At 40.8% G+C, this 20,524-nt stretch overlaps 2 protein-coding genes across 6 annotated transcripts in view; both read right to left on the bottom strand.

Moving 5' to 3' along the window:
* prr12b (proline rich 12b) overlaps positions 1-12,271 on the bottom strand; it is a 59,018-nt gene extending 46,747 nt beyond the window's left edge. For all 3 annotated transcript variants that reach the window (XR_013078346.1, XM_076753599.1, XM_076753601.1), the window contains exon 1: positions 11,715-12,271. Coding sequence is in view for 2 of the 3 variants with exons in the window: in XM_076753599.1 (XP_076609714.1) it covers positions 11,715-11,797 (83 nt within the window). In the remaining variant the exon portion in view is untranslated. The remainder of the gene's footprint in view (positions 1-11,714) is intronic.
* Positions 12,272-12,543: 272 nt separating this feature from the next.
* On the bottom strand, positions 12,544-17,756 carry prrg2 (proline rich Gla (G-carboxyglutamic acid) 2). Of its 3 annotated transcripts, none has more exons than XM_076753090.1 (7): positions 17,576-17,756; positions 17,378-17,478; positions 16,321-16,493; positions 15,914-15,947; positions 15,183-15,315; positions 14,859-15,002; positions 12,544-12,908 (listed from the first exon to the last, which is right to left on the bottom strand). In XM_076753090.1, the coding sequence occupies exons 2-7, from the start codon at positions 17,460-17,462 to the stop codon at positions 12,866-12,868; spliced, it is 612 nt and encodes a 203-aa protein (XP_076609205.1). In that variant the 5' UTR covers positions 17,463-17,478; positions 17,576-17,756; the 3' UTR covers positions 12,544-12,865. The 3 variants fall into 3 exon arrangements, with proteins under 3 accessions (XP_076609205.1, XP_076609206.1, XP_076609207.1); XM_076753091.1 differs by having other exon boundaries at positions 17,378-17,455; XM_076753092.1 differs by lacking the exon at positions 12,544-12,908 and having other exon boundaries at positions 14,855-15,002.
* Between the last annotated feature and the right edge of the window lie 2,768 nt (positions 17,757-20,524).

Here is a 20,524-nt window from a genome sequence, read left to right as displayed (position 1 = left end):
CTCCCTCGGTGGACATAAAGGTAAAAGGTAAATGGACTGTATTTATATAGCACTTTTCTCGTCTGACAACTGCTCAAAGTGCTTTTTACAACACAAGTCTTCATTCACTCATTCACACACACATTTAAATGGTGTCTAAGCCATCTGCTCATTATCAGCATTATCCATTCACACACTGATGACACTGCATCAGGAGAAATTTGCAGTTCAGTATCTTGCCCAAGGATACTTCGACATATAGACTGCCGAGGCCAGGGACTGAATCTTCTGATAAGTGAACGACGGCCTACCGCCTGAGCCACAGCTGCCCTGGGCTCATTAGGGGCTCATGCTAAGGTACAAAAATATAATGGTTCTTTTTTCGAGTGATTATACACTAATGAAAAAAGGAATTATAAATATTATATTCCATTTCTACCAATAGATCCCTCCTACACACTGGATCTTTAATATGGCGTATGTGTAAAATGTGTGTGTAAAATAAAGGGGGAGAACCATGCCTCAAGCGACAGGACCATAAAGGACTGCTCTGAATAACAAATTTAAAGCATAATAGTTTCTTGAGTTAGCCTATTAACTAACTCATGGTTTTACCTTTCAGTGTTTGTTTGTTGTTTTTGTTTTTTCACAGATCTTCCCATGGGTTGAGACTGCATCAAACTCATCTATTGCAGAAGCACAACATGCACACTGTCCAAAAATGCAAGCAAGACACTGCAATGAGGAAAAAGCAGAGAAAGACAGGACAGCAACTTGGTGGTCCTTATGAATTTGTGAAAGATGACAGCAACTTTTGTCACAAAAGTTTGTTTTTGTTTGTTATAAAGTCCAATTTAATAATACCATTTTGATGTTTTCCTTAGATCTTTCTCAGAAAGCCTGGTGTACTATTATCATTGTATCATTCTCGTATCTTCAAATGGGTTAGCCTCTCATTTAACTATTGATAAGGTGCTGGTCTCTATGGCAAGACACAGAAGGTAAAAAACTGCAGTGATGGCAGTGTTGCTAATGAATATGTATTGTTTTGATTTTGAGTTTTTGATTCTGACATGTTCTCACAAAAAAAAGACTGAACAGTATGATGTAGGGGGCAATAAAGCAAGACACGGATGAGATGGATGAGATGAACATGGACATCCTGAATTTTAGAGGTTCAGTTCCTCCTCTGGACATACAGAATAATTATGTGTCCTGACGTTAAGGGATGGTAGGTATGATGATGAAGAGATTTTAGATTATGATGTCAAGTCTGCAAAAAGTGATGAAGTCAACATTAGACATTCTGGTTCTCTCTCTCTCCTGTTTCTCTGCTACATCACAAGTCACCACTGCATTGTTGTGTTTTTTTCAAGAAAAATCCTGATGATTTCTGTTTAAGATTACTTTCATATCTTCCATATTTGCTCTACTGTTCAAGCCACTACTCTTAAAGTTAGGAAATTTCAATGATACAGGGTTGTGCTTTTTTGCTGATTCTGTCACATATAAGGAGCTGCTCGTTATTTTAAATCTGTATCGCTTAGCTTTTTATAATTATTTGATTGCTTGAATTACTGTACATGAATCTACCGCGACTTGATGTTAGGTCTGCACTGCAAGGGAACTTGTGAACCACAAGTTCAATATTACAAATTAGATCTCCATGTTAATGGTGGTTGAAATGTCCAAGATTTCATTACACCTGTTGTTTCTTGTTGCTATTTAGTCAAAGTTTGAACCTACTGTACCAAACATTGTCTGTCCAGGTACAGTGATTAATATCAATGTTAAACTGAGATGTTCCAGCCTGGTTTTAATATACATGTGGTTACTCTAAATAACAGCATTATAATGTTTGACATTTGAAGTTTTCAATCTTTCAGTCTTAAAACCATCAACAGGAGGCTGAGGTGTTGGGAACAACTGTTAGTAATGCATATACCATGCCTGCCAGATGATTGCTTGGTAGTATCAGTAAGGCTGATGATGTCACAAATACAGTGATTATTGTTTATGTTCAACCCAACAATTATTACTATTATTACGTTTTATACCTTGTATTTAAAAAAACCCTTCCATTTGAATTATTTTTGTTTTGTTTTGTATTGATGAACATTTTTCCTAAACATACAGTAGATTCACAGTTTACAGTGTAATGAAATGAGAAAGAAAAACTGGCAATTAATGTTGTAACAGGAATCTGATTGTGAGTGTAAATATTACTGCTTTTAAGGTTAGGGTTAGTTTTGGCCACATTCCTGTTGCCTTTCCCTTACAGCTGTCCTTCAAAAACCCAGACCACAAAAACTCTGCTGTCGCATTTCAGAAGTTCTCCCGTTTCCTCCAAATAGCTGATTTGGTCTAGATTCCTGCAAGAGTCAGAGTTTTTCTGCACATTTCCATTTAGACATTTCAACATATTATGCAGAGGATTGCCATTGTCATTTGAGTGTTTGAATAATGTTTGCTTTGTACATTTCTATTAATGTTAATTGTTGATTATATTATATATTATATAAATTCTATCTAATTTCTGCTAATTTCAGCCCTCACTGAGGAAAGTGCAGTACATTAAGATACATTTCAATTGGTAGAAAGCTTTCCTGGGCTTGTTCCCAAAACAGTACTGGCTTTTCTCAGTTAATTTCTCAAGTAGTAGTCTCTGCAAAGATATATATGCATACAAATACAAAGTCTGGAGGCAAGGGAGAAGATTTTGGTATTGGAAGCATTCTGCAATTCGTGCAATCCAGGTGAACATTCTTTGTGGAGAGCAAAAGAGGCAGAACGCATAAAATCTTGGACCTCATCAGCTACCATCTGACAATGATTGAGCTTTGACCTTCTTGAAATTTATCTGTATTTTTATATGTAACATATCTGTTTATAGAGATTAGCTGAAACCACAGACCTGGAGTCAAGATCACAGAGAAAGAACATATGTATATGTTAAATTACTGAGGGGGATGAGAATAAAGATGTGTTTGAATTTGTAGCTGATCCTATTCACTCTTCATTACAACTAATGTGTGAGATTCCTGCCATTCGGAGAGAAAAAACTTCAGTCTAAGCCAAGCCCAGCACTTCAAGGTAAGAAAACAGTTTTATATATGTATTGTTGATTGATTCTGATATTCTGATTGTTGACTGATTCTGATATATATTGTTATCAGGACTACAAAAATTAATTAATGAAAAGGAGGCAGGTGTGGGACATAATTAAAAACCAGGAAGGAAAGAAGACTCAGTCCCTGTATCCTGTGAAAACAATCTCTGAAGATGGGCAGAAAAACTTTTAATACGCTAACAGAAGCCAGGCCAACGCGAGGAAATGAGGTTTCAAGTTCAAGTGGAAGAAACCAACAGCCCTTGGAGCAAATGGACACAGGATGACTGGACAATTGTTCGTGGTAGGAGAGAAAAAGAGGGCCACCAGCAATGACAAGTACAAATCTAGTCTTCATGGACATGGTCTCATCTAAATGAGTGGCAGATGAGAAAAGTATATAGAAAATATAGAAAGACTGAAATTACAGTACATGTTAGGTCTACCTCAGTGACTGGATATTTACTGAAGATGGTCATGTGGCAATAAGGTTTTGACAGTTTTTTTTTCCATCTGTTTGCTTGGTTGGGTGGTTGGTTGTTTTTTAGTCTGTGTAAGCTGAAAAAGTGAATGTGAATTTGTGATTAGCTGATATTTACCTAGAAGCTGCTAGTTTTGGAAAAGAATGAGTACATTTGACACATGGCAGTATTAGGAATGGGTTAAGCTGGTCTATTCATAGCTGGTCTATCAACTACATAGGCCTATTGGTATTTGATGGTAAAATAAAAATAAAGAAAGGATGGGTAAGGTAATATTTGGATCTTATAATGTGCATGGCCTAAACCACCCAATTAAGTCTTTAATACGGAATATAGAAGGAAGATCTGGTTAGGATACTGTAGTTGGCACAATAAGACACTACTGTTATGGCTATTGTAAACAGAATGAAGATAATGATACCTTTTTTGAAACCTTGGAAAATGTAATAGTCAGTAAGGGGGAGGCACAATGATAATGATTGAAAAATGTTTGAAATATCCTCTAGACTGAAAAATAAAAATAAAAACAGAAGGAACTTTGAGAGAAAATTGAGATTTTGGAGAATAAACACAAAACGACATCCAACAAAGAAATCCTCTTGGAATTAACTCTTAATGCAAAAGGCTTCACAGAGCTTTACACATCTCAAACCAGGGATATTACCAAATGGGTGACAGAGCAAGCCATTTACTAACATTCCAACAATAAAAGGCCCAATCAAGTAGAATGGTGGCAAAGATACATCTAAAATGTGAGGAATGTTTGACATGTAATCATCTTATTTTAAAGATCTCTGTGCAGACTAAACCTCAGTAAGGAATGAAAACAAATACTTAGTTTCAAAAATACATTTACCATTACTGACAGAGGAGAGGCACTCGATATGACAAAACAAATAATTCAACAGGAAGTTGTGAAAACTATATAATCTTTGAAAAATAATAAATTCACCAGAATTTTGCAGAACAGCTTACACCAATACTAGTGAAAGTCCTAAATAAATACGCTATCAAAAGGCGATCCTCTATAAACATGGCCTAAAGGCGTTATCTCTGTGTCACATAAAGAGAGGAAAGATCCAATGAAGTGCGAGGGATCAATTAACCTGTTATGCAATGACCTGAAAATATTAACTAATTGTTAGGATCTAGACTATTTTGTGGTTAGTTCCTGTTTTATTTTGGTAGCCATCCTTCATGTGTCTTAGTTTACTTTGCTTCCTGTATTTTTTTCCACCTGTGTGACTGTGTGATTGTGTTGACCTGAGCCCTTTGTCCCCTGTCTATTTAAGTCTGTGTATTTCCTTTGTCTTTGTGGCACCATCCCTTGTGTGTGTGGTTTTCCTTGTTCCCTGTGACTCTTAAATCATAACAGAATGATGCCACCAGAATTGAACCCAGCAGACCTTTTTTCCTGGTTGAAGGAGGTGAAGGATCTTGATACCCTTGCGATTTATTTAAATTATTGTGGTTGCGGTGGTTCCCTGGACACTCAGGGAAGGATGGCGGCTTTAACCTCTTTAGAGACCCTTATCTATAGCCAAGTCTGGTTTTGGAATCTTCCTAACGTGCCAGATCTGTTGTGCTTAATGGAAACCATTAGAGCCATGCTGTAGAGACAGTCAGGTTGCGATTCAGCAGTCTCAGTTCCCAAGCTTTTAGACCCCAAGCCTGCTAGCCTCCCATCAACTCCAGCTCCTGAGTCGGCAGGTCCCAGTCCCGCTAGCTCCTTGCTTGCCAGTCCATGAGTCAGCTAGCCACCGGCCTGCTAGTTCCCTGCCAGTCCCAGTCCATGAGTTGGCTAGCCACCGGCCTGTTGGCTCCCTGCCAATCCCAGTCCATGAGTCAGCTAGCGACCGGCCTGTTAGCTCCCTGCCAATTCTAGTCCATGAGTCGGCGGGTCCCAGTCCTGCTAGCCCCTTGCCAATTCCAGTCCATGAGTCGACTAGCCACTGGCCTGCTAGCTCCCTGCCAGCTCCAGTCCATGAGTCAGCTAGCTGCAGGCCTGTTAGCGGCTTGCTGACTACAGCCAAGGAGTTAGCTAGCTTTCGCTCCTCCAGCCATGTTCTGTTTTGGAATTGGCAAGCTTCCTGCCAGAGGCCCAGAGGTCTCCATTCTGGGGGACATGACTGGCCATCAAGATGACCCCCACAGGAAGGAAGGGGGTCTGCAGACATCAGGCCGCACACCAGCCCAAGCTTCAGCCTCAGCCCCAGGTTCCCAACTACCAGCCCAAGCCCAAGCTTCAGCCCCAGGTTCCCAGCCACCAGCCCAAGCTTCAGCCTCAGCCTGAGGTTCCCAGCTACCAGCCCAAGCTTCAGCCTCAGCCCCAGGCTCCTAGCTACCAGCCCAAGTCCAAGCATCAGCCCCAGGTTCCCAGCTACCAGCCCAAGCTTCAGCCTCAGCCCCAAGCTCCCAGCTACCAGCCCAAGCTTCAGCCTCAGCCCCAGGGTCCCAGCTACCAGCTCAAGCTTCAGTCTCAGTCCCAGGCTCCCAGCTACCAGCCCAAGCTTCTGCCTCAGTCCCAGGTTCCCAGCTACCAGCCCAAGCTTCAGCCTCAGCCCCAGGCTCCCAGCTACCAGCCCAAGCTTCAGCCGCAGCCGCAGCCGCAGCCGCAGCCGCAGCCGCAGCCACCCACCAAGCCACAGCCAGAACATGGGCCTGAGCCACAGCCAGAGCCCAAGCTTCACACAGAGCCGCAGCCGCAGCCACCTGCCAAGCCACAGCTAGAGCCACAGCCACAGCCCAAGCTTCAGCCAGAGCGGCAGCCACCCACCAAGCCAGAGCCGCAACCGAAGCCAGAGCCAGAGCCACAGCCAGAACCACAGCCAGAGCCACAGCCACAGCCACAGCCACAGCCACAGCCGCAGCCACCCACCGAGACAGAGCCACAGCCAGAGCCACAGCCAGAGCTGCAGCCACCCACTGAGCCAGAGCCAGAGCCGCAGCTGCAGCTGCAGCCGCAGCCACCCACCCAGCCGCAGCTGCAGCCAGAGCCACAGCCACAGCTGCAGCCACCCACCGAGCCAGAGCCGCAGCAACAGCCACCTCCTGCTCCAGATGCCCCGTCACTGGCTCCCAGGCAGCACTCCTCTCAGCTGCCTCCAGTCCAAGAGGGGCCCACCTCCAGAAGCAGAAGCGCAGACGGTCTCCAGAGGGATATCACCTTCGCCTCCGCAGACAGCCTCCGGAGGGATATCGCCTTCACCGCTGTTCTCCAGAGGGGTATCGCCTCCGCCGACAGCCTCCGGAGGGATATCGCCTTCGCCACTGTTCTCCAGAGGGATATCGCCTTCCCCTCCACCGACGGCCTCTGGAGGGATATTGCCTTCGCCACTGATCTCCAGAGGGATATCGCCTTCGCCTTCGAAATAAATCACTTGGACTGTCTCCGCTCAGCCTATTTGTTTTGTTAAGTCTGCACCTTTGGGTTCACTCCTTGTTTTTTTGCTCGACCCCTTAAATCATACCACTAATATTATTGCACAAAGCAAAAAGAAAAAAAAATACTCTTATTAAGTAGATAAAAGCTGTTTTTAACAATCCAAAATCATGTATCGGAGTGTTACTTAGATTTTTTCCCTCTTAAAAGAGGGGTTAGACAATGGGACTGTTTTGTTACATTTTTTATGCTATTAGTACTGAACTGCTGTCAGAGTACTATAAGGCATAATAAAGATATATCTGATAACTGATGATGTGGAATAACTAATGATGGACACAAAGGACACAAAATACCACTGTTTGCAGATGATATAGTAGCATTCAATAGCAAACCATTGGCCATACCTGCTCTGCTGAAGGATATTAATCAATAAGGAAAAATCTTAAGCTTCTTAACAAATGAAACAAAATCTAGTGTAATAAAGCTCTCTGGGCAAAAGGGTAGGTTAGGGTTAGGGTCAGTGGACCAAGAAAGGGTTTAAATATTTAGCAGTGACAATAACACCCCTAACATTCCAATTATTTTCAGGTAACCATGAAAAACTGATAATGGAGAAAGTTTAAAAGTGGGAGCTTTTACCTCTGACATTCATGGGTAGAGTAGGAATCATATTAATAATATAAAATAAGATAGGACATAATATATGTATGATAAATAGTGAATGAATATACTGCCACGTCTGCTTTTCATGTTTCAATCACTTCCATTAATCATTTCAAAATGGTCTAAATAATAATTGAAATAGCAGGTCTAAATCTACCTAATTTGCAAAATTATTAGTGGGCAGCACAACTGAACACAATAATTTCACTGATAACAGAAGATGTACTATAGATTCAATGTGAGTGGGAATGGAACAGTGCCACAAGTTCTCTACCACCCAGAAAGAATGGGACAAAAAATCAACATGGAAAAGGAATGGGCTAATAAAACATGGAAAGTATTGTCTAAAATAATAAGCAAAACATTTCTAATTCAATATCAAAAGTTACCACAACTGCAATAAATCCAGAATTTCATCATTTCACACTGATACTGGCTTTAAGAAATGGATGAACAAGGGGCTGGTGTATACTGATCAAATAGTTTATGGACAAATACTAAAACTCATTCGAGAATGTTACTTACCTGCCCACTATCATTTTAAATTTCTACAAGTCAGACATTATTTTCAGAAAAACAAGGACTGGGAAAACCTGTTAAGGGAACCCACAAATACAGAACAGCTTTCACAAGATGTAAGAGGAAAAGCTGAAGAAATGAATTATTTCAAGATTCTATATGGCATTGCACAATAATAAGAATGAAAATCTGGATAGTGAAAAGATTGGATGGAGTTCGACTGGAACAGGCATTTCAGAATTCCAGTTACAATGGGTAAATATGAAAAAGTCATGATTATGTTTGAAGAATTGTTTGGAACTAACTCTTCCACCTTGGAGCAATGTTACTTTCACTTTCAACCATGCTTGTGTGCTGTGCGTAAAGATATGATGTCATTATGTCAACAAGTCTGAACAATTCCATTATCAGGATCCAATTTTTGTTGAATCATATTTAAAATTAAACCAGTATTATTTTGAACAATATGATATGATGTGATATGTCCCCTATTTTTTAGTGTCATTTAATTGTTTGTTCATTATTTTCTTCAGTTGTGTAAAGTTTATTGGAGTTGTCTCTTTGTTCTTTGTATTTTATCCACATGTCTGTATTCCATGAAATTCATATGGAAAGACATGAGGCCCCCCCCCCCCCCCCCCCGTTCAAGTTGAAAAAAAAAAAAAAAAAAAAAATTTTGTAAGGAGCAGACCTAACAACTACTGCTTGCTCAACCACGAAAGGTTCCTGTAGCTTATTAAACCACTAAATCTACATTTTTTTCTCCCTGGACCACAAAATGATTGCCATTGCCTTCACCAATAAAAAGGCTTTTCTTCACTTTGATGGCGACAACATAATGATCAAACATGACCAGAATGATTACATTTTGTTACAGCAGTGACACAGCAGTTCTGTGTATATGTATATATGTGTATATATATATAAGCCTTTTCCTTTTCTGCTTATATTTGCTTGGATAAGATAAGACTTTATTGATATTGAAATTTTGGTCATTACAGCAAGCAGGTTACAAAAAGCAAGCACAGTGGCATACAGAGGTCAAAATAAAAATATAAAAGTTTGCAAGATACAGAATAGAAAAAACAACTATGCCTATGTACATTTGTACAGATATATGAGTGTGTGAAAAGATCTTTATGAATTAAATATAATACAGATTTTTGCTAATTCCAGATTTGCAGCTGTCTGCTTCAAATGCTTGCAAGGCTATACCCAGAAGTGTTTTTGCAGATCTGGGGAAGTTGATAAATATGCACTTCACAATCTTAACAAGCTGCTTAATCACGCACATGCACGTGAGAGTATATATATACAGCCCTGCCAAAAAAAAAGTTGACACCAAAAAAAAGGTCACACATTCTATCACATTCTATTTTATTTCCATCCAGTGTTGCATTAATTTTTCACCAAGATCTTTTGATCTATTGCTGATGGGAAAGTCGGATCACTGTGCAAAGCCTTTACCAGCACATCCCAAAGATTCTCAATTGGGTTAAGGTCTGGACTCTTTGGTGGCCAATCCATGTGTAAAAATGATGTCTCATGCTCCCTGAACCACTCTTTCACAATGTGAGCCCAATGAATCCTGGCATTGTCATCTTGGAATATGCCATCAGGGAAGAAAGAAATCCATAGATGGAATAACCTGGTCATTCAGTATATTCAGGTAATCATTAGACCCCATTCTTTGGGCACATAATGTCGCTGAACCTAGACCTGACCAGGCTTGTACAGCAGGCACGAGGCATGATGGGTGCATCATTTTATCTGTTAAATCCAGGTGGCGACTATTTTTTTATTTTTTTGGCCAGGCTCTATATATATATATATATATATATGTGTGTGTGTGTGTGTGTGTGTGTACACATATACATACATACATACATACATAAGCAGCTTGTTTATATATGCTTATGTATGTATGTGTGTGTGTGTATACACACACATACATACATATAGAAACAAGCTCCTAAATTAATCAATCAAGTGACTGATTATTTTCTTATGAAAAAGATTTATTACTGTCCGAGCCAAGTGAAGCAACTATGTAGGCATGTCCAACTGAAAGCAAGAATATACACATTTTAACAGCATCTGAGCTCACCTTCAACCAGGGCAGGAGGAGAAAATTAAATCATTTACTGTACATTTGAACAAATTTTATGAAGAAAAACACCATGCACCCAACTAAATTAGCATTTGTTCCAGAGATGGAACTCATGGAGTCTGACGGAAGACTGATGGGGTTGTCAAGGCGACCGCTAACGTGGAGCAATGCTAACATGAGCTAGCAGAGTTTAGCATGGCTTGAGGCCGCAATTCCTATACACGACACTGACGTGGAAGGAAACCCCCTTCGTCTGTCATTCCTTAACAGTGGCAGCTGAGACACACCGAGCCAGATGGTCAGACCTTTGGAGCTTGCTGGCATTTAAGATGCCGTAACCTGTCTTATTTGACAATTAGCCTGACTGCTAACGTTTGTTGGAGCCTCAAGCAGGCTGTCTTGCCATGTTTGATGGGCATACAATTGAACTGGCTGCAGCTGAATGCTGCATAAATGCAGTCAGAGGAAGGAAACTAGAAATATAGCCTGACTGGACTGAAAGCGACCCAGTGTTAACACAGCAGTAGCTAACGTCAATCAGCGTTACGTTACAAACGTTAACTTAAATTAGCCTACGGTTAATTCGGTGACAGTCAGGGCACGTTTGTCAGTCATGTGACATTCTTGTATAGGACTGTTTACTAATAAGGGAGAATGTCACCTTTGATGTTAGAGCCCAGCAACTTATTTCATAGCATCAGCCATATTTCACACATTTTTGTGAATAAATTAATGAAGTAGCTGTTGACGTTATTAGCTGCGGTACCAGTTTTGTTTTCGTTTCACCATCTTTGAATAAAGACTTTTATTTCGTATCAAACTTGGTTAGAACAGATTGCTGTGTATTTCACACATAATTTCAAAAGTTGCTTCTTTGTTGTTGTTTGTTTGTTTGTTTGTTTGTTTGTTTGTTTGTTTGTTATCCCATTTAATGAATTTCGGGGCTTGTTTCCCGCTGCTAAACAGAAGGCAGCAGCTCTACGCATCGCATTGCTTTGATTTGTAGGCTGGAGTCAATTAGCACTTTACCAACCAACCTTGCCTACCAACCTCCGAGAGCCCCTGTCATGCATTTGTTAAGTCAAAAGCAAGACAAAGCTGCAGCGGAGACAATGCATCGCTGGAGCTAGATGTGTACTCTCTTTTTTTTTTTTTTTTAAATAACAGACTCGACTTCCAGCAACCCATCCCCCTTCGTTTTTCCCCTCAGCTATGAATCCGTATCACTATTAACCTTCCATGGCATTCCATGCATTTTGGAGACAGCCCCCATACCCCTCCCCTCCCCCGAATCACAATACGGCTGGCTGTACCTAAGGCTGGTGGCCATGTAGCAGCACCATGTAGCCTGGCTGAATGCAGAGGCGCAGGCAGCGCTGTGCCCATGGTATTGTTAGAGCCAATTGACGTACACTGGTGCATCAAGGAGAGCATATTGGTGCCCATGCTTTGCCTACCAAAGCTTACCTTGCTTTGGCTGATCTGTCGTAACTCCATCCCGTCCCAGCCCCTAGATCTCCGAAGCCAGCAGCGGGATAATTCCTCTCCATGAAAGAAAGGGCTGGATGAAGATGGGCAGATAGCGAGGGGGAGGGGAGGGAGGAATGTCTTGTCTTCTCTGCGCTCGCTTCTGTTTATTTCTCCGCTTGACGAGCCTGTAGACTGGGAGGAATGGAAGGAGGAGAGGGAGCCAGAGAGGGAGGAGGGGAGGGGGTCACAGCAGCCAGGAGCACCTCCTCCCTCCTCTCTTCTCCCCCATATATTTCACTGTCTATTGTCTCCTGTGTTAGCCTGATGGGCCGTAGAACAGATGCCCCACGTTCCTTGGCAGCTTTGATAAGCGAAACAACATTCACATTGATCCAGCGCCGACAACTGCTCCCCTGCTGCTCACTCACTATACAGTAAAGCTATTTTCGCTCGTTTTGATCACAAGACGCCATTTTTAAGAGGAATGACTGGGCTAGCGTTCATCCTCTCCTTCCCTCCCTCGCTCATACACACACAGACACACACAATTTGTCACGCACAGCAGCGCGGAGTGATGTATCACTGTGGAAGATAGTAAAACCTGAGTCTGGTGGAAGAGCTCTGCTTCTGTAGCCAGCGGTAGTTTTATGATAAACTGTGGTAATAAATAACAAACACATAAGTTGCAACATGCAATATAAAGAATTATGTGATGGCATGCTCCTGAGTTCAATGTATGCACATGGACTTGTCTCTACTGCATTGACAAGTTACAATGGATGAATAAAATGACTGGAGCCTTGTAATTGTTATGGGATTTATTATATAAAACATGTCTGTGTTTTCTTGAAGAATCAATATTATATAAGAATAGATTGTCTTCTTTTGCTCTGCACAGAATCACCTAACACACACAACATAGTTGGGTGGACAGTTCAACCTCAAAAATCGTACCCACCCTCAGCTGTGTCCACTTTAAAGGATCGCCTGTAGTGGACATACTACTTTGGCCATACTTTGATCATACTGTTAATAGTGTCCATTCTGCGATTGTGTGGTAACTTCACTCATAAATATAGCACATAAAAAACATGCATAAGTTCTAACCAGTGCCTATCAACCTTAATGAAGAGGCTCTGCCAGCCCTCTCATTCGTTGTCTCCTGGATCAGCAGCCTCTGATGGCGCACCCCTGTGGTCAAAGCAAGAAAAGATCTTTGTGAGGTTTGTAGCATGGTCCATGAGGGTGAAACAGTCTGTGTTTTTGTTCCTAGAAAGAGTCTTCAAAAAGAGAGGGATGCAGCATGCTGTGAGATTAGCTGCTGATGTGTTTGGTTGAAATGAAAAAAAAAGGCAGATAATTCCTCCAAGCAGTAACAACTAACCCCCCCCCCCCCCCAGTAAGGGCTCCTCTAGCTTTCTCCAGAAGTTACTAAACCGCTAAATCTACAATTTTTTTCATTTACATTTGTACAGATTATTAAAAAATGGAAAATGCCAAAGAATCCTTCTGCCATAAAAAAGTACTGTTGCTAGTAGTCTTATTGAGAAAAACAACTGACATGACATATGTGGCATTGCACTTGAGAATACTATTGCACCTGAGAAAAATACTATTTCACTTGGGAAATACTGGGTCTATGTTTATGCACAATATATACAGTTTATAAGAATACAGTTGCTAATATGGATAATAAATAGTGTTATTGCACAGTTAAGAGAAGTATACAACTTAGAAATGTAACAGTTGCACTAGGTGAAATGGATAAATGTGACCAGTGCATTATTAGCCTTGATGACAGTAGTGCAAACCAAAGACAGGTTTATGATGTAGAAAGACAGCATGAACACATTGTTACATTACATGATGCTGGAGTTAAAAAGTCTGACAGCTGTTGGGATGAAGGACCTGCGGTAGCGTTCTTTCTTACAGACTGGATGCAACAGTCTGTTACTGAAGGAGCTGCTTAAGCCCCCCACCGTCTCATGCAGGGGGTGATATGGGTTCTCCATGATCAATGTCAGCTTGGCTAACATCCTCCTCTCACCCACTTCTTCGATGGTGTCCAGAGGCAGTCCAGTACAAAGCCAGCTCCCCTGTTTAGTCTTTTCCTGTCCCTCTCAGAGCTTCCACAGCCTCAGCAGACCACTGCATAGAAAACTGTAGATGTATCCCAAATGACCTAGACCCAACCCTTATCAGGTCTTTGCCATTTAGAAGTCTTTGTTCAATTATGCACCATTCTGAAGGACTGTTCAACCGCCTCCATGCCATCCATTTTTCAACAAAGTGACAAGAGTTGTGGATCCTATGGCTGCATCCTGAATCAGGTGGTTTGCCAGCTCAAATATTGCTTCAGTGTAGGCTTAATGAGTATTCAAATCCAAATTGGTTTTAAAATTAATAAGACAGCCAAAGCATGTTTGTCGTTTAAGATTATAAACCATATGTCGTTAGGACAACATTTGTTTTCAAGGCAGCATGATTACATTTTGTAAACATCAATTTATTAAATGTTTTTAAAATTGCGTTATGGATTTGTTGTAACTGACATACAAAATACTTTGAAAGACAAGAAAAGTCTTGTGTGGTTAAGTGTTGTTGTGATGTAGTTTAATTGTTTTGGGTTTTTAAAAAAAACATTCAGGGGCATACAGCTATGTATTTGTTACAGTTATTTTGAGAATTTTCCACATCATGAAGTGATTCATTCCTAAAGTGCTGGTCAAGAATCAGTTTTTTATTCTCTGCTTTCGTCTGTAGTCCCGATACTCTGTGGTGTGATTATGTTGATATACATATTGAAATATGAAGCATATGTTGCTTTGAAGGTTTTCAGACTCAATTAAATGTTTGATGATGCAACATGGTGTGGAGATGATGGTGGAGATATGGAGTGGTAAGGTGTTGAATATCTAGGTACTTCTCTTTAATTGAAATAAACATAATTGCATTTATTACTTGAAAAATCCAACCTGTCATGAAATTTGTTTCTTTGTTAGAAAGTTAGTTATAAAATGTATATTTACAGTACTTTTTGTAAATTTTTTGTCAGGTCCACACCTGTATCCTTCTTTTTGTAGGTGTTTGGCTGGATCCATGGAAGGTAAGGTGCATGTGCATACTGACGCATCCACTCACCCTGAATATGGAGGTGGTGGGGCATCATGCTGCCCACTGCGGTACAGAACCTCACTGTAGCTGGGTAGACCTGGGGCAATGATCCCAGCAAGGGGCACAGACTCCGGGGCTGGACGACCATCTGCTGCCATTCTCACTGGAGTTCTAGAACAGCATAGATACAGAAAATGCACTCAAAGGAATACAAGGCCTGATGGACTGAAGACCAAAAAGCACTTTGAGTGGTCTTCAGACTAGAGAAACACTATACAAATAAAGTCCATTTACCATTTACTTCATTAAATTTCACACCCCTTGGTTAGCTGGACTTCAGAGTAAACTTACTGGGCTGACCTCTGTCCACCCTTCATCTTGGCTTTGTAGCAATAGATTCCCAGCACAGTTGCAATAGCAGCAGACACTAGGACAGCCAGGATCCCTGCCACCAGCCCTGACACATCCACTCCGGGTGTGTACTCTTCAAAGACAAACATCATTAACATCACACCATTGTTTCTTAAGCAGTTCTCATACCAGTCAGTCAGCATGGCAGTCACGAATCACTACAGTGATGACTTCAATCTGTCCTCTGTTGTTCTAATGAGCCTCGGTCATCAGTGGTGCTCCTTACAGTACTAATATGACACCTGCTGAACAGCGAACTCTGAGCTGTTGCTGTCATTTCTGTCCAGATACAATACAAGTTTGCAGAAGAAGTAAGCATGCACACATTACAGTTTTTTCTGTAGTAAGGACTATATTTGGCTATTATTTCACTAAGCATTTGATTATAAAGTACAGCCTATTTTGAAATGACTTGAGATGCTCTAAATAATCAAAGATACACTCTGACACTATGTTCCATTCTTTTGCATCCCCAAATGAGTGTACCTTTAACTAAGCAGATACGATAAATAAAATATTAGCAATACAGAAACAATGCTAATTATAATGTTAATTATAATAATATATTCATTGTTACACATGTATTTTCAATGTGAAAGCACCGCATTCTACTGAATGAGCCCAACACCAAGGCCTGTAAACTACGGCAATGGATAATATTCCTTTTTTACCTTGACTGTTGACATAGTTGGTCCAAAATAAGTTCTTAAAGTGGAAACAAAAGAAGATTTAGTGAAGTAGCTGCAAATAGAAGAACTGAAACATCAAGCAGCTACCACAGAACATTTAATTTAAGCCAACGTGGACATGCATTAGAGTCATTTTCTCAAAAATTCTTTCTCAAGTATGTTTAGATAAAGTTCTGGTTATTAATTGTTCAAGTAAATGGACAATAATGTTTTTGTCTACTCTAAGACTACAAATGCAATGATGCAGTGATTATGAAACTAAAAAAACATTCTGTTTATGATTTCTAGCAGCCTTCAAAAAAAAAAAAAATGATTGTCACTGTTCACACAATTAGCACACAAAATTTAACTCAGGAGGGTAGAGAGACAGTCACCACTAGTAGGATTACCGTCTGAGTGTCGTCCTCAAACACCTCTCTTGCCTCCTCATAGTTGCAATTCTCTTCCACACACTCCCTCTCCAGATTGTCAGACACCACCAGCTCAAGGTCCCAGCTGTTATAGAGCAGGGAGCGGGACAGGAAGGAGGTTGCTGACTGCTCATCCACCAACACTGGATCTCCTGCAGAACACAGGCCATATACCCCCATAGAGCACACAATGAGTGACGACAGTACATCTCCCATGGACTGTTCCCAGTGCAGAAATAATTTTCACTGGTTTGTCTTGGCTCTGTACTTCAGCTGAAAGATTCTCAAAGTTCTTTGCCTTCCAACTTTAAAATATAAAGCCTGTAATTTTCTGATCAAGGCCGAATCAACAATGACCCCCCCCACACACACACACACGCACACACACACACACACACACAGAGTCCCACATAAAATGGTTTGTTGCCAGAAACACTCGCAAGAGCCTCAAATGTGTATTAATCCACTGCTGAAAATAGTCCTCCACAAATGCACAATATTGTCCTTCTTGAGTAATGTTTGCTTGACTGGCTGTTTAAGGAAATTACTGAGCAATTGTTTGTCATATTCAAAAATGTATGTTTTCAGTAAGAACTAAAGAATTTGGGATGGAGTGCAACAGATCACATAGATAAATCAGACAGTACTGAGAGATCAACAAAGTTGGTATCAGTCTTTTCATGAGATTTGTTGTGTTGCATGATACTACGTATGGTACATCACACAGAAAGTGAACATTTCAACCTTTAATTAAGAATGTTTTGATACATTTATTTTACAAAAATGAACTATAAATGAAATTCAAATAAAAAAGTATTTATTTTGTATTGTTTTTTCACATTCTAATGACACCTCATAGTCAGAACCTTCACACATTCAAAAGTGGTTAACTTGTGTGGTTAATTAAATATCAAATATTGTCACAATATTAATAATAATAATAATAATTGGGCAAAGTTTTAATAATGAGATACAAAAACCATGTAATGACTGTTTTTTCTTTGATCGACTGTGAGCAAGAAGAGGTGTGGTTTACCTGGAGTGTGTCTGTAGGTGACAGAGCAGTGGGCCAGCTGGAGCAGGGACAGCATGGTAATCCACATTGCTGACAAGGCTGCCATTGAAGCAAAAAAAAAGCTACACAGAAAATGATACGGATGGACTTCTGTGGAAACTATTCCAACACTTCTATCCAGATGCCTGAGTATGAAGAGGACGAGCCTGTAACACTCACCTGTCCAGCACTGTTGCCTGGTTACTTGGCTGCAGATTGCAGCTTGCAGCTTTCCAAGAGAAAACACACTGATCTCCTAGATTTTTAGAAACATGGAGGCACCAATACTACTTAAAACTAAACTTCTTTCTGCTGACTTTTTCGTTGAAACCGTCGGATCACAAAGTGTTGTGCTGTTTTCTGAGCGCAATGTTAACGTCACAAACCTGTTAGACAGCATACCCGCTGGAGGGAGGTTCCTCCACAAACCTGTCTGCCTGCCTGTGTGTCTCACTGTCTACCCACCACATGCTGCTTTGCTTGCTTGTCAGTTGTGTGAGAGTGTGTGTGTGTGTGTGTGTGTGTGAGTGTGAGAGAGAGAGAGAGAGAGAGAGAGAGAGAGAGAGAGAGAGAGAGAGAGAGAGAGAGAGACAGAGAGAGAGTCTACATTCAGCTGCCAGTTAATTGCTTATTGTACATTGCCAAAAGTAAAGCAGTGTGGCACAGCAGTGTATTACAACTTTTTGACTTCTTTTAGAGGCTGGACATGTAAGGCACAGAATTATGTGCTTTTCAGAGGATTTATTAGAAGATTGAATGTACAACTCAGTATATGGAATGAAACCTGAAAAAGGAAAAAAACTACAGCAGTTTGTAGGGGGAGTCAGAGGATGTAGAAAGGATTATTGCTGCAGGGACAAGTGCAAAGATGAGGAGCAAGCAAAGTGTGCAAAATCAACAAGCTGAATTAAAAGGAGATAAAATTGAATAAGATGAGAAAAGAAAAGAGTTTTTCATACACTGAATCTGCTAAGAGAATGGGGAGACATGATGAAATGATGGCAGTACAAAAGGAACTGAAGCAGAGGAGATGGATCTGAGCAAAACATCTGTATGGACAGAAATGGCATTTTGGCATTTGTTGCCATGGTGATAAACTGTGATGTTGAATTACAGGGGACATACTCCTCTCCCCACATCGCTCAACAGGAGCCACCCCCAGCCTCTCCATAACAGCAGATCAGGTGAGGAAGGAGCTAAGGAAGATGAAGGCCAAGGAGGCAACAGGCCCTGATGGCATCAGCGTATCACAGAGTATTCCGATCAGGTACATTTACATACAGCAGCAAAAGACGCACACACTGACAAGGCATGTAGTAGAGGGGGCTTGTGTTGCAGTATAAAGTGTGGAGACATCAAGTCTGGCTAAGTGAGACTACACAAAAAGCAATATAAGAAAAAAAAACTGTTTCCCAGACCTAAGATACTACTCTTGTTCTTTAATTGGCTTCAAGTGAGGCTTAACATTCACACAGTTTCTCTTGATTGTGCTTCAATATTAAATACTCCAGCCTTGCTCCATTGTGCGGGTCTACAGTAGATGCAAACCACATTAGTGCTAGAATGAATTAACACCAAAGTCAGCAGGCCAATCAGCAAAGTAAACACTAAAGCAACATGAAACGCAGCAAAACGCACAGATACTGCATTTGAGGCTGATCCATCCATAGATCCATCGTTGAGCTTCAGTTCTGAACTGAATTCTGTATGTCACTAAGTATATAAACACAGAATAATAGCAAAATGTTAAAAATATCACTAAGTATATAGTTATATAATATGTATTATGATATATAATACACATTATATAATATATATTATAATATAATATATTATACAATACAACTAAGTATATGAACAAAGAATAACGACAGTTCTTAGAGTGAGAGGGAGAGAGAGAGCCAGAGCTAAAAACTATGTACCAGAAAAAAATATGTGCAAGTTGCGAGTGATAAATAAATGTAAACAATAAACAGTAATGTGCAGTTTTGCAGTAGTGCAAATAATATGTAAACATTGACTACCGGAGTCTGTGAGATTGGTGGAGATTAACTGTTTAAGTTGCTATTGTACAGTGTGATGGCTCGTAGCAGGAATGATTTGCTAAAGCAGTCCTTGTGACAGTGGAGCTGGAGCAGTCTATTGGAGAAGGAGCTCCGCTGTTCAGGGTTATAAATGATAGATAACAGTCTGTGCAGTGTCCTCCTCCTCAAAAGTGTCTAATTCACAGCCAAACATGGAGCCGGCCTTCCTGATCAGTTTGTTCAGTCTGTTGGTGTTGCCAGCTCCGATGCTGCTCCCCCAGCACACTGCAGCAAAGAAGATTGCACTGGCAACAACACACTAGTAAAAAATCTCCAACATCTTGCTGCACACGTTGAAAGATCTGAGCCTCTTCAGGAAATAGAGTCTGCTCATCCTGCCTGTTTGGTGTGGCTTGCAATAGAGCAATGACAGTCTGGCCGAGAGTGAGTATGGCAGAGCAGCTTATATACTGCACTGATTGCTATGACTCTCAGGTGTGTGATCAGGTGAGCAGGCAGGTGGGCGTGGCTGAGAGTGGAATAAGACTGAGGGCACTGGTGAGCAGATGAGGAAACAATGGCAGCGGGTAAGAACCAAATATATTGTGACAAACGTTTCACAAAACACATTTCACAACACACAATAATTCACAGAACATTTCACAAAAAAACCCAAATATTTTACAAAACACACCACTAGCAAATACAAACATAAAAAAATGACACAATGACATTTCAGAAAACACCACACCGTTTCAGATTATGGCAAAGGAAGTACCACACTTGTTTGTGTTAAGGCTTAGCCATAAAATACATTTATTTCAGGACTCAAATGAGCAGACCAATACGAGGACAATTGCCAGAAAACGAAATCAATTTATTTACAAAAAGGGAATAACCAAAAGCGCACTCAAACTGAGTGGAATAGCAAAAGAAACTACACTGGAGAACTGAGGCTGAGAGGCACACCAAACAGGGCTGAAGAACACTAAAACAGAGAACAAAGTTCTCATAGCATAGAGTCCAAAATATAACAAAAATAATCCACAGGAAACTCCTGGACAAAAGCTGAGAAGAAGGAATGGGCAGTCACAAGTCCAGAAAG

Source organism: Chaetodon auriga, chromosome 16, assembly GCF_051107435.1.
Source record: "Chaetodon auriga isolate fChaAug3 chromosome 16, fChaAug3.hap1, whole genome shotgun sequence".
Taxonomy (NCBI): domain Eukaryota; kingdom Metazoa; phylum Chordata; class Actinopteri; order Chaetodontiformes; family Chaetodontidae; genus Chaetodon; species Chaetodon auriga.
Note: the sequence above shows the minus strand (reverse complement) of the source record. Positions and strands in the feature narration are given on the sequence as shown.

Excerpts from the sequence above, each read along its gene's own strand:
- prrg2 (XM_076753090.1), bottom strand. The coding sequence starts at position 17,462 with ATGGCAGCCTTGTCAGCAATGTGGATTACCATGCTGTCCCTGCTCCAG. Across the intron at positions 15,316-15,913 it reads CAACTATGTCAACAGTCAAG|AGTACACACCCGGAGTGGAT; the intron begins GTAAAAAAGGAA and ends TTGTCTTTGAAG. Across the intron at positions 15,003-15,182 it reads GGTGGACAGAGGTCAGCCCA|AACTCCAGTGAGAATGGCAG; the intron begins GTAAGTTTACTC and ends ATGCTGTTCTAG.